Source organism: Telmatherina bonti, assembly GCF_933228915.1.
Source record: "Telmatherina bonti genome assembly, chromosome: 5".
NCBI lineage: Eukaryota > Metazoa > Chordata > Actinopteri > Atheriniformes > Telmatherinidae > Telmatherina > Telmatherina bonti.
In genome coordinates, this window is record NC_136623.1 from 10,168,943 (window position 1) to 10,182,013 (window position 13,071).

The 13,071-nt window shown below is 39.6% G+C and overlaps 1 protein-coding gene across 1 annotated transcript in view; it reads right to left on the reverse strand.

The window, feature by feature from the left end:
* LOC306755981 (uncharacterized protein) overlaps positions 1–10,390 on the reverse strand; it is a gene marked incomplete at both ends in the record, with an annotated part of 29,291 nt that extends 18,901 nt beyond the window's left edge. The window contains 11 exons of the mRNA XM_079240574.1: positions 248–316; positions 1,698–1,751; positions 4,836–4,880; positions 4,980–5,024; positions 5,130–5,156; positions 5,236–5,280; positions 5,366–5,419; positions 5,516–5,575; positions 5,655–5,675; positions 7,305–7,885; positions 10,258–10,390. Coding sequence (XP_079096700.1) covers positions 248–316; positions 1,698–1,751; positions 4,836–4,880; positions 4,980–5,024; positions 5,130–5,156; positions 5,236–5,280; positions 5,366–5,419; positions 5,516–5,575; positions 5,655–5,675; positions 7,305–7,885; positions 10,258–10,390 — 1,134 coding nt within the window. The remainder of the gene's footprint in view (positions 1–247; positions 317–1,697; positions 1,752–4,835; positions 4,881–4,979; positions 5,025–5,129; positions 5,157–5,235; positions 5,281–5,365; positions 5,420–5,515; positions 5,576–5,654; positions 5,676–7,304; positions 7,886–10,257) is intronic.
* Between the last annotated feature and the right edge of the window lie 2,681 nt (positions 10,391–13,071).

The window sequence follows — 13,071 nt, forward strand, 5'->3', positions numbered from 1 at the left end:
ACAGCCAACTCTTTAAACACCGCCCAGCAGCTAAATAACAAGTAAAATGCACTTAACAGCAGATTATTTTCCCTGTTAGCGAAGGCAAACGTGAGAGAGATGATCTCGTCTAACATCTTTTAGCTACAAAAGTCTTGTTCTGTAAAATAGTTTAGCCACCTGCTTGCAGAGCATGCTAACTGCACATGATGAGGATTGTATGACTGTAAATGATGCTTTTAGAATAAAATGTGTATAACTGAGTCACCTTGGCACCTGGGAATCCAATTCCAAAGTCTCCAGGTGGTCCCGGCGCACCGTTAGGTCCTCTGTCTCCCTGCCAGAAATGCACATAATGAGCGTCAAACACAGCTGATAGAAGCTGAACACGACAAATGCAATCTGAACGCCTAAAATGTATTTTTAAACACAAAACTTTATCATGTCTTTCTTGTGGTTCTGCATCTTTTAAGAAGATGTGAGTAAGATTCAGACTTCAGAAAGAGAAAGGGGAGTGAGCTCACTGTAGGGGTTTAGCATCACACCACTACATTTATGTGTAAACTCACTGCAACCTGTTTCTGATGCACAGGAGGCAGATTCTGTATCTCCCTTCTGGTTTTTGGTTGTTACACTGGGTTGATAAGGATGTGGTTGCTCTGATTTTGTTCCTCTGGCCAAATAAAGAAAGCATAAGTGCACTGCTGCTTTGGCAACTTGCCTGATGGTCCGACCTGCCCCCGGCCTTCTGTGACACGATCCAAGCTGCTTACCGTACATTTTTACAGGGCTAGGTGTTGTACAGGAGTGGGATTGGTTGGACAGATTTATTGGGACTTCCTCCTTAAAAATGAGTTTTTAAATCATCCCACATGTTGGGAATCACTGATGTCCCTTACTTCCCACAGCTTATCTACGTCTCTATCGGTCTTTAGTTCTGTCTTACATCTTGTATTCCTTCTTCATGTTGTTCCTGCTGCCTTGGGTCACTACACTCAAGTTAATGAACTCTAACTTTGCCCAGTTGATTGGCCATCACCAGTTTAACAGCCTGGATCCAGAAGTCCCACAAACTCTCTGTTCTCCATCATCTTCAGAGGAATCGTGCACTTCCATCCGGTTCACTTTCTGAGCAGCTGGGTTACCATGCTTTGCATACGCTGTAGGAGGACTGCATGTTGCATCCTGCTACGACATGCTGGACCGTCTCAGAGGCTTCTTGTCAGAGTCTGAATCTGGAGTCTTGCTGTAGCAGAACCATGAGCAGTTCCTCCGTGCTGTCTCTCGGACCAGCCTTTTCTAGCTGTTGAAAGGATGTGTGTTTTTTAATATCAGACACTTCTTCAGTCTTTCAGTGGTGTATGCGGATGGGGTTTATCCCTCCAAGTTGGTTTCTCCTCTCTCTTCTTCCAAGTTGAGCTTCTGCCGTATGAACTATTTACTTTGCAGTTCATCACTCAGACCACCTTCCTACTGAACTCCTGGATTATTGCTGTTAGAAAAATAAGTGATCTTTCCTCCAAAAACATAGTGAAGCCTTTAGTTGCACAACTGCTTATCTTTTACTAGGGGGGCTTTTTTCATTAGTTTTTGTTGCACTTGCAATTGACAGAAAATCCAACAAACAGGCTGTTTTAGATGGAAATGTGCAGAACATAAATAGGAAGACATTACCTGAACAACTAAATGAAAAATGAGAGATTTTTTGATGGACTTACTTTGGGTCCCGGTGGGCCCTCAGGACCAATGTCTCCTATTGGTCCTAGTTCACCCTGCAAAACAAACAGCCTTCAGTGCATCACACAAGGTTTGCTTGTTATCATCAGTAAAACTGTAGCATCAGTTGGATGCTGAAGAAGTTTAAGCCCTGCAGCATCTTTTTACCTGCTTTTAGACTAGATGGAAATAAGCATCTGCATATTTATATCATGCATTTTGGTACTGGTGCTCATTAACTTGCACCGCCACTATTAAATAGATAAATAAAAGAATAAATAGTCATAAATAGTATGAAAAATGACACCTCACGTTGTGTGACTCCAGAATCTACAACAGGATCAACACCAACATTCGTGGCTTTCGTTCCATTAGATTCTCAGGCCTTGCTCAAACAATAACAAGGTTAAATTGACACTGTGCCAGTAGGACAGCGAGGAAGAGTGGCAGCCAGGTCGCTGCACTAATCCCACCACAAAACGTCTATTCCTGCAAAAGAATAATATCCTGCAAGCCTGGATTCACAACTTTGGTGCCAGGATTACTCATAATCCAATTTTCACATTCCATTAGTGCAGAGATGAATAAAAGGCGAATTCCACTTCCAGTTTTTTCATATTGGAGAGAAGACAGTCTGTCTGATGTGGACATATCTTCATGTTTGTACATTAATGCAACTGGCAGCCAGCAGACTGTATTTTTAGAGGTGTAAAGGATGAGAGGTGGATGCGAGAATTGTATTATGATATTTGCTTTTAAAAAGTTCCATCTATATGTCATTTTAAATATATTTAGTTTATTGATTTTTTTTTTTTTCTATTTGCATGCTATAATAACTTAAATCACCGGATCCTGTGTAAGGTGTAAGCAGAATGCAATGATTTGAACATCTTGCACTCCCATATTTTAGTCCTAATGGACAACAAACTTCATAGGAAACTGAGACATTTTACCATTTTATGAAAAACATGAGCTTATAATGAATCTGATGGCAGCAACACTTCTAAAAAAGTTGAAACAACCAGCAACGAAAGGCTGGAAATATAAGTGGTACAAATACAGTTGTGCTCATATTTATTCATACCCTTTCATTAAAGAAGAAAAAAAAAACAGCTGCCTGTAAAATAAGCTGAAATTGACTAATAATAAATAAAAATTTTATGAAAATCATTACATTGTTTTCTAATTCTGCTTCAATAGAAATATTTTTTAAAGCAAACAAATAAGATAATTTATTACATGTTACATCACTCATAAACTAATATTTTGTTGAACAATCCTTTAATGTTTCCGCTCCAGTCAGGTGTTTTCTGTTCCTCTCAGTCAGACTTCTGCACCTGTTGACAGGTATTTTGTCCCACTGTTCAACAGGAAACTGCTCTAATTTGTCCAGGACCAATTTGTTTGTTTGTTCTTTTTCTTTCTTCAACTCAATTAAATGAAAAAACTCTCATTGTGTCTCATATTACTAAATTATATTTTTGCAAATTTTTAGTTATTGTTTCTTTTTTAAGTCTCCAGTTATTTGAGTGACTGTTGTAAATTCAGCCTTTTCTTTAATGAAAGGGGATGAATACATATGAACACAACTGTAAGAAACAACTGGAGGAGGTCAGTAACATGACAGAGAGGGGGAAACTCCCATGTAAACACAGACAGAGATTCACCAATCTGTGATAAACCGCATGGAAAAATTGAGGGAAATTTCAGAAATGTAAAATGGCTTTTGAAGATCCCATCATCTACAGCAGGAGTGCCCAAGTCCGGCCCTCGAGATCTACTATGCTGCAACTTTTAGATGCATCCCTTCTTCAACACACCAAATGAACGGCTCATTACCAGGCGTCTGAAAAGCAGCATGACATGGGGATGAGGTAGCTGAGCCATTAGATTCAGGTGTGTTGGATATGGGTTGCATCTAGAAGCTGCAGGGTAGTAAATCTCGAGGACCGGACTTGAGCACTCCTGAGCTACAGTGTATGAATTAAAAGATAAAGAGAATTGGGAGGAATCTCTGTGCATCGGGGATAAGGCTGAAGGTCAAAACTGCATGCTGGTTATCACTGGGTCCTCATGTTGCTCTGCATTAAAACAGACATGATTTTCTACTGGAAATCACTGCATGGACTCAGGCAGACGTTCAGAAATCATCCTGAAATCCAAAAATGCAGGTTTAAGCTCCATCATGCAAAAAGAAAACCATATATGAACATGATCCAGATACAATCTTCTCTGGGCTAAAACTCTTTTACATTAATCTGAAGCAAAGTGGAAATCTTTTCTGTGGTCAGATGGATCCAAATGTGAAATTCTTTTTGTAAACATCAGACTAAAGAGGAGAGGGAGCATCCAGCTTGTTATCAGCCTGCTTCTCTGATGGGATGGGGTTGCATTAGTGCCGATGGCGTGGGCAGCTTCCACATCTATGAAGCTCCATCAATGCTGAAACATCTGCTCCCATCCAGGCAATGTCTTGGAGAATTCAGCAAGACGATGCTGAACCACATCCTGCATCCATCACAACAGCATGGTGGAACAGGAGCAGAGTCCCACTGCTGAACTGGTCTGCCTGCAGCCCAGACTTAACACCAATAAAAAAAAAACATTTGAAGCCTCATGGAAGCAAAAATCCAGCAGCTAGAAGCCTGCATCAGACCAGAACGAGGCAACATTTCTGCAGCAACTGGTCTCCTCACTAGAGGAATGCTACAAAATGGTAAACATCGCCTGTTTCTTGCTTTTCAGAGAATCTTTCTGCCATCAAATCCAATATGACATTAATATTTTCCGTTAAATGTCTCAGTTTCAGAATGTGCTGTTTGGGTTCTAATGGGAGTAAAATATGGCTTAATGGGACCTTCAAATGATTGCATTTTATACTGTTTACAATATAAACAGTATCATAACTTTTGGGGAATTTGTTCAATTCTTCACAAGTCAAATATAATGATGGAGGATTATTCATCATGTATTCATTTATTCATTCTTTATCTGAGCCGCTCAATCCGATCAAGAGTCACGGTGGAGTTGGAGCCTATCCCAGCAGCCTTCAGGCGAGATACACCCTAGACAGGTCGCCAGTCCATAGCAGGACTCAGTCATCATGTAAAAAAGATTCATGACAGTCACCGATTTGTTACCTCTTCTCCTTTTGGTCCTTGTGGTCCTGGTGGTCCCTCAAGTCCCTGCAAGAAAACACTTAGCTCATCACAAGGACACAGTGTGTGTGTGTGTGTGTGTGAGAGAGCGACATTTATGAAATTTTAGGTGAATAATGACCATACAATGTCACCCTTCTCTCCCGGAGCGCCACACTCTCCTCGCTCCCCCTGCGTGACCAAACACATCCACTTACTATCTCTGGACATGTTTAGTTTTTTTCTGTTTTTTTTCTTCTGTTTTTCACATTAGATGATATGATCTTGCACACTCACCTTGCTGCCTTTGTAGCCTGGACGACCCTGGAAAAGGTTTAAAGTCAGTATCTCATGTGGTGATGAGGCTGTTGAGTGGAACAAGGAAAGAGGAATCCAGTTTTACCTGTGGACCGTCACTTCCAGGCCGACCATCCAAGCCAGACTCGCCCTTAAAAAAGAAGCCAACTCACACTGAGCCTCGTAAAACTGGACTCTAATACATTTCAGAAACTTTTCTTTGTATTATCACTAACCCTTGCTCCTTTCAGACCAGGCAGGCCTCGTTCTCCCGGATCTCCTTTGCCACCCTGGACACAGAGCAGGCATACTGATGAGGAAATGCCAGGCAACCCCGATCGAATGACTGTCCCATAAGATCAAAATGTTTGTGCTGAAAAACTCACGGGATTTCCTGGAGGACCTTTGTCTCCTTTTTCGCACAAACACACCTGAGCCTGCGGACACTGACGGAGGGGAAGTCAAAGTCAGGAACAATATTCACAGTAATCAGCTGGAGAGTTAAAATTTAAAAGAAAAACTTACTTCTTCAAGTGCAACTGCACCCTGGATACAAAGCAAAGCACAAAAAATGGTCAGAAGCAGATGAGTTGAAGCATTAAGCATCATTTACTAACAAGCAAAATAATATTCTCTCATAGCTTGATTAGCCTCTGACTGGGTTTTACTGCGGTCAGGATGCCTGGAGCCTGTTCAGCTGTCAGAGACGACCCTGTACGGGTCAACAGTCCAGCACACGGTTAGAAAAAGGACAGATATCATGGCTACTGCTAAGTTATAATCAATAATTATCAACATACATGTTTTTAAATAGCGAACTGCTTCACAATTTTAAAATCGATTTTTTTTTTTTTTTTTTTTTTTAACAAAAAATTAATTTTTTCCCAAACAAACAAATATAATCCATTGTAAAATTTTGGTCATTTGTATTGTTTTTACTTATCTTTTTACTTGTTTTCTGGGGCAATATAGCAGCAGAATGATGATCTGGCTACTTAGCTGTTTTTCTTCATTGAAATCAAGAAAGAAAATCACGAGCAAAAAAAAAAAAAAAGTTTTATACATATTTTTTGTTTTTAATCTACAAAAATCAGAAATATTAAAGAATTGTGAGAATTGCAATCGAATCAAGTACCCAAAACAATCGGAACTGAATTGAATCGGGACAAAAGCATATCGATAGATTGATAGATAGATGGGTAGGTAGGTAGGTAGGTAGGTAGGTAGGTAGGTAGGTAGATAGATAGATAGATAGATAGATAGATAGATAGATAGATAGATAGATAGATAGATAGATAGATAGATAGATGGTTGCACCCTGTTAAAGTCACCCACTACTAAACTTTAGCAGATTTCTAACTACGGCACCTCTATCAAAGAATAATTCAGCGTTCATCTTGTTTCCTGTCTCTTCTCTGAGCCTTCTCTAGCATGTAAAGGTTAATATGATGTCGACTCTTGTCTTATGCCTCCCTTTTCTTTCTTTTGTCTTCACTTCCTCTAATAGTCTCTTCTTGTGTTTCTTTGCTGAATCAGACACTATCTGTGTCCAGAAGTGGCAGTGTGTTGATATCCAGTTGCTGGTGTTTGACGCAGTGCTTTGAGGAAAATTTTGCGCAGAGATGGAAAAAAGAAAGGTAGGAAATGTGGTTTTGCTGCCTCAGGATGCTGCGGCACAGCATTACCTCCAGGAATTATAAATGTCACTGTGCCACCAAAGCTAGTAATAAGCATCAAGTTTTAAAAGTTTTAAAAGCTGAAAAGTTACGTAGCGCTATTTTAAAAGAAACACTTCCCTCAAAACTGAAAACAAGAAGCAAGAACAATTCCCTCATTTCTGACGGGTACTAAAACAAATTAAAAGGAAAACTTAAGATGCTTCATGTCAAACTGCTCAAACTTTTCTTTCATAGACAAAACGGTCCAATCGCATCCCACTCAGCTCTATGTTAGATCAGAAGGTGTGTTATTCAGAGCAGAAGCCAGGGCTTCGCTGACTGCACAAGTCATGCATGCTGCTGCGTGTGTGCGGGAACATACATAAACTGAAAACGGAGCAGCTGTACGTTTAATTCATGGCTATGATTTCAGATTGAATGATGTAACATTACATATGGGAACATTAACATGTTTAACTTGTTGATTCATGTGTTTCTTGTCTCAGCACCATCTTACCATCTCTCTGAGCAGCTTCTCTTCCAGTTGAGGGTCCTGAAGACTTTGCACAAACTGCTGAGCAGGTGTGCTGGCGATGGCCCGGAGCTTGGCCGTATTCTGACTCTGCAGGGCGATATCTGACAACCCCACAGCAAAGAATTTGATGCCGTGGCCTTTGGCCTCGGCAGCAGCAGCTAACACGTCAGGGTTACGTGGATGATCGACTCCATCAGTCATCAGCACTGCAATCCTGACACTGTCCTTGGGGGTCTCCTGCACCAGCAGCTGTGTGGCGTTGGTGATGGCGTATGTGGTGTAGGTGCCGTGGCCGATGTAGTTCATGGAGCTGACTTTGTCGTGGAACGAATCCAGGTCTGTCCAGTCGGAGAATCTGTGCTCCATGGAGACGGAGCTGCTGAACTGAAGAGCAGCCATCCGAACCTTAAGCAGCCAGTCCACCTGCGGCACGGAGCCCACTTGCAGCATCGACAGACGTGTGCTGAAGCTCAACACGAACGCCTTCTGCTGCTCAAACAAGACTAATTTTGCACTCTCAGAGCTGTCCAGGACAAAGGCCACTTCTAGTGAACACGTCAGACCTGCAGGACAAGGAATTAGACAAAGAGAGGTCATGCTAAAGACCGAGACAGCATGTTGATTTAACCCAGTGGATCCCAAACTTTTTCTAAAGGGCCCCCTTTTCATCGACGACAATGTCAAGCCCCCCTTCTGTCACATGAACCCGTATAGTGGCTGCATTGTAGTCAATGCAAAAACTGAAATCAAAGTAAGATTAAAAATCTTAAATTGAGTACACATATGCTTTTTTTTTTTTTATAAAGGTAAGATCATTCTTAGTTTTTATGGCTGAGAATTCCTCTTGTTTTAAGAGTATTTTTACTTGTTTTGGGAAGTCTTGACAAGCCAAATTTTCTTTTTCTGTTGGCAGATAATTTATCTTATGTTATGCAACATTTACCTCATTTTTGTATATTTTTTTTCTTGTTTTTTGAGGCTGTTTTTGCAGTATAAAACCACGTCGGTATTATGATCCATTCTTCTGCTTTAAACCAGGAATCTCTGCAAACTTCTTCAGGTGAGCCGAGTTTTCAGTGAGACGATGCTGCTTTAGTAAAACAACTCTGCTATACATGATAGTAGTTTATTTCTAAGGTAACCTACAGGCTTTTCTTTGTATTCAGGATGAAAAGCCCCTAAGTGGTGTATTAACTTGTAATTTTACTTCATAAAATTAGATTATAATATTTCTATACATGCATGAGACTGTGGTCTCTTCATTAGACACCACTGGTTGTTACTATTACTGGTCAAGAAGGGACAGAGAGGCTCCATCATAATTCTTCTCTTTTTTTATTACTTTAAGTTTCTCTTGTTGATTTATCATCATTTCTGATTTGAACTTTTACAAATGTGTCCAGTGCCAAACTCCCTAGTTTTATTTAGTCTTGCTGCGCTCATCCCTGTGATAACTCTGACCCCCCCCCCCCCCCCCCCCCCCCCCCCCCTGGGGGCCCACCCCTCAGTTTTGGACCCTATGCTTTAATCATTTAAAGTTAACACCAACATAGTCCTATTCGCCTCTAAAGAGATTCTAGCAATGAATTTACATGACAATTTGAGTTAATTAGTCAAATAATAAAATGACTTTTTTTTTTTTTTTTGTTTATTCACTTAAAAAAAAATCCAAAAAAATAAAATAAAAGATAGATTCAATCAGGTTGAACAATCTCTCCATTCAGGAAGATTTTCTGGTTTTATCTCATTTGTGGGGCTGCAGTTCATCATTTCAGCACAATTTACAACATATGCTGATATATTGTAGTGATCACCTACATCGTTAAAACGGCTGATGCAAATGTTAATTATCCATATTATAAAAGAGAATATGAATAAGTACAGTGCGTGCAGAAATTGAAAAATATTGACAAACTTATGGGTTCAATTCTATTCTATTCTATTCTACAGTCATTTAGCAGATGCTTTTATCCAAAGTGACTTACATATGAGAGTAAGAACAACACAAGCACAAAATCAAACAGTAGCATGATGTTTGTTGCAAAGAACTGGGCTAAGTTCTCCAACTTTCCGACAAATATAGCTAAACTAAGTGTGGCAGTGCTCCTAGCAGAGCTGAGGCTTCAGCTTCAATAAAACCCAAATTATGGTGATTAGACATTAGACATATATCTAAGCGGAGTTTTTGTGTCACATTGATGTTGCAGCTCTTAAGTTGCATGCTATAGTGTCCCTGGTGCACTGAATGAAGGTAGCCGTGGAGACAACGCAGGACATTTTGATTGTCTGAAGAGGTCTGCTCACTCGCCTTGGGCCTTGGCCTTCATGTAGCTCATGTTGTTGCACACTTTCACAGCAACAGTATTCCATGATGGCAGTGCCCACTTTCATCCAGATAATGTGCCTGTAACACTGAAAAACTGCTCAGAGTAGTCGGAGCAGGATGACAAAGACTTCAAAGTGTTGACTTGGCCACAACAGTCCTCAGATCTCAGTCATCCTCTGGGATGTGCTGGAAAAACAGAACTGATCCGTGGAGGCCCCAAATCCCAATTTACAGGACATACAAGACTCGCCACTGATGTCTTGGTGTCTGATGCCACTGGGAATGTTCTGGGAGACCTGCCATCCAAACCTCTGAGGGGGTTTGAGGTATTTCTGAGATACCAAGGGGACCTGGACAGCTAGACGCTAATTGGATTAGTTTGATTTTCCGGCTGAATTACTGGAATAAAATTGGCAACAAGAGAAGAATAAAACACTAGAGGAAAACACTGCTTCCCTTCAGGACTTTCCATAAGCGTATACTTAGGAGAAATTTTAGTTTTTTAGATTCAACAATAAAGGATTTACCCCAGGATGGAGTCTGTTGTTCCATCCACAGGATGCAGTGACTGACTCTTACCACCAACATGTTGAGACTTCTTAAGAAAACCATTTCCTCCATCATCACGCAGCCTGTAGTTCTTGCGTGAAGACTTTCTTCTCTGGCCTGAAGCCTCACACACGAGAGCCAGCAGCAGAAGGCAGAACCCAAGTGTCCTGCTCAGGTGTCTCCTCAGCAACATTTCCATCCTACCTGTAGCCACAGAAGCATATGCTGCATGTTAAAGCACAAAATTTTCTGTTCTTTTTTAAACTCTGTTAACCACAAAGAGCTGAGATCTGTGAAACGGCAGAATAATATTCTAACTTTAGTTCCCTCTTGATTTAAAAAAAAAAAAAAAAAAAAAATCATTATTAGAGTGCTAAAAATGTTCAAAGTAGCAAAAACCAGCATATTTTGCGCGTCAAAATGCCCGTTTTTAAACATTAAAATCCTACAATTTACCTCTGATGGCGACTAATACTTCTACATTAAAGCTGTAAATCAACCTGAAACGCAGAGAGAGCTGCACACAGAAACAAACCTGCATTTAAAAAAAACGTTCAAATCCAGGTAAAAGTAGTGGTTTACCTCATCTAGCTGCTGCCAGTGCTCGCAGTCCATTCAGCTGAGGACCTTTGGGAAGCATTTCGCCGCAGCCTGTTCGCTCGGGTCTCTATAAACCAGACTGAGATCATGTCAGGACCATCGGATGAGCTGATGCGCCAGGCACAGCGCCAGCTTTCTCAATCTGGAAGGGCCAGAGTCATTTTAGCTGGGCCTTGTTACTACACAGGTTAGTACAAGCGTGTGCACACGGCTGACCACGAGAAACATTACAATTAGTCTTTAGGAGGAAATAAAAAATAGTGAACTGAACAGTTTCTGCGGTTTTTCTGCATCTGCTGACTGAAAACACGGAGATTCCCAGGATTTAAAGACATACAAACTGCTTCGGTTATTGTTTTTATTTAGTTTTGTGTGCATGTGTGTGTGAGAAAGGGTGAATGAGAAATAAAGAGGTAGAGAGAAAAAGAATGAATAAAAAAAAAAAAAAACTAAGTTTGCGCAAAATGCGCAGTTCACTCCGTTGAAAAAGATGCTTTCAGGGAACACATAAAGTAGTGGGGAAATTTAATGTCTTGCCTATACTTGAACATGAATAGCATCTCTGCAATAATGTAATGATGTGGTGACTTATGAGCAGCACGTGAATCTCTGGGTTTTATTTCCCACCGCAGTGGCGGAGCTAGACTTTTTCTGGGCGGGGGGTTTGGTGAGGGTGGCCAAAATTTTATCAGTGTGGGGCGTCCAGTAGGAAAAGAAATATTTCTTCTCTCTTTAACACATTTTCACATATACTTCAGTAAAAACTGTGGTCATATTAAAAAGACTAAAAATAAAAATAAAACAAATTTAACAAAAAATCTGAATCACTGAGCGGAAATGTTTTTAAAAAAAAAAAAAGTCTGTAAAAATATAAGACGTAGTGATTGATGTGGTTGATGTGATAGTGGACGGATCATTGACTTCTCCTCCAAGCAGTTCTAGTTAAATGTCTGGTGGTGACAGACTACCAGACATTGAATTGGATGGATTAGATTCACGTGTCTGAACACAATGATTTGCTTTAATAGCTCCATTTTGGGTCTTTTGGGGGCTGCTGACAGTGAGGTGTGCGTCTATTTCTGTCTGATCTCTGTCCTTCCTTTTTAAAGTTGGAAATATTTCAGCTCCCTTCGTTCTTATTTCTTCCTATACAAACTGATTACAAGACATGTTTCTCCATATTTTCACCCTGTAGCTTACTTTGACTCAACTAACAGCCTTGCTAGCCTCCTGTTTGAATTAAGCTAGATAATGTGGTTCAAGCCTTCTTTATTGTTTATTTTCAGCTTCAATAATAAAATCTTGAGTAACTTAATTTATGCGTAGTCCCTAGATACTTACATTGATAACTAAATAGGACTTAGTTTTACCACATTATCATAAAACTAAACTACTGTTACCATATAGGCTAACTAGAGCTGCTAGCTTCAGGCTAAATTTGTATCTTCTTGCACAAGGACAAAAACTAAAAATGTGCAGTCAAATGGCTAAATTTTTAAAAGGATGATTAATTGGGAAAAAAAAGGGGAGATTAATTAGAAAACTACATTAAAACTTTCTTCAAGATAAGGGTTATTAAAACATCATTCCCTCATTCTCAAATTCAGGCTGTTCTGCCGTCTATTATCCCCCCCCCCCCCAAGCATAATAAAAGGGTTCTAAGATTAAACTAGGATGTTTGTGTTGGTATTCACAATCCTTTTTATTTGTTTTTCAAGAGCAGGCAAGTTGGACTTGAGCATATAAGTTATACTGTAGTATTAATGCTTGTTGTCGTTTTGAATTTATGAATCAGTTTTCTGTTGCATCACAGCCAGCCTTTTTGTTTTGTTTTTTGTTTTTTTGTTTTTTTTTTGCAGGGATTTAATTGTAAATTGGTATTTTCATTATTTGTACTTGAGAAGTGTTTAAATAAAATAACATAAAAATTAACTTAAACTGATAAACAATAAATGCAGCTACCCTGCCTCTTGTCTGAAGGCCTCTGGGATGGGCTCCAGAGGCCTTTTATTATTATAAATTATTAATAATTTATAGTAATAAATAATAATAATTATTAATAATTTATTATTATTATTATTGTTATTATTGTTTTTATTTTATTTGTATTCTGCATGTTGTTGAGTTTGGGATTGTGTACAGCAGCTGTGTTGTTTTAAAGCGCTCTATAAATAAAGTTGGAATTGGAATATTTGTAGAAAATGAATGCAAAAGACTAAAAAAAAAAAAGTGCGGTTATGTGAAAGTCAAGTAAAATAATCTGTTACCATTTCT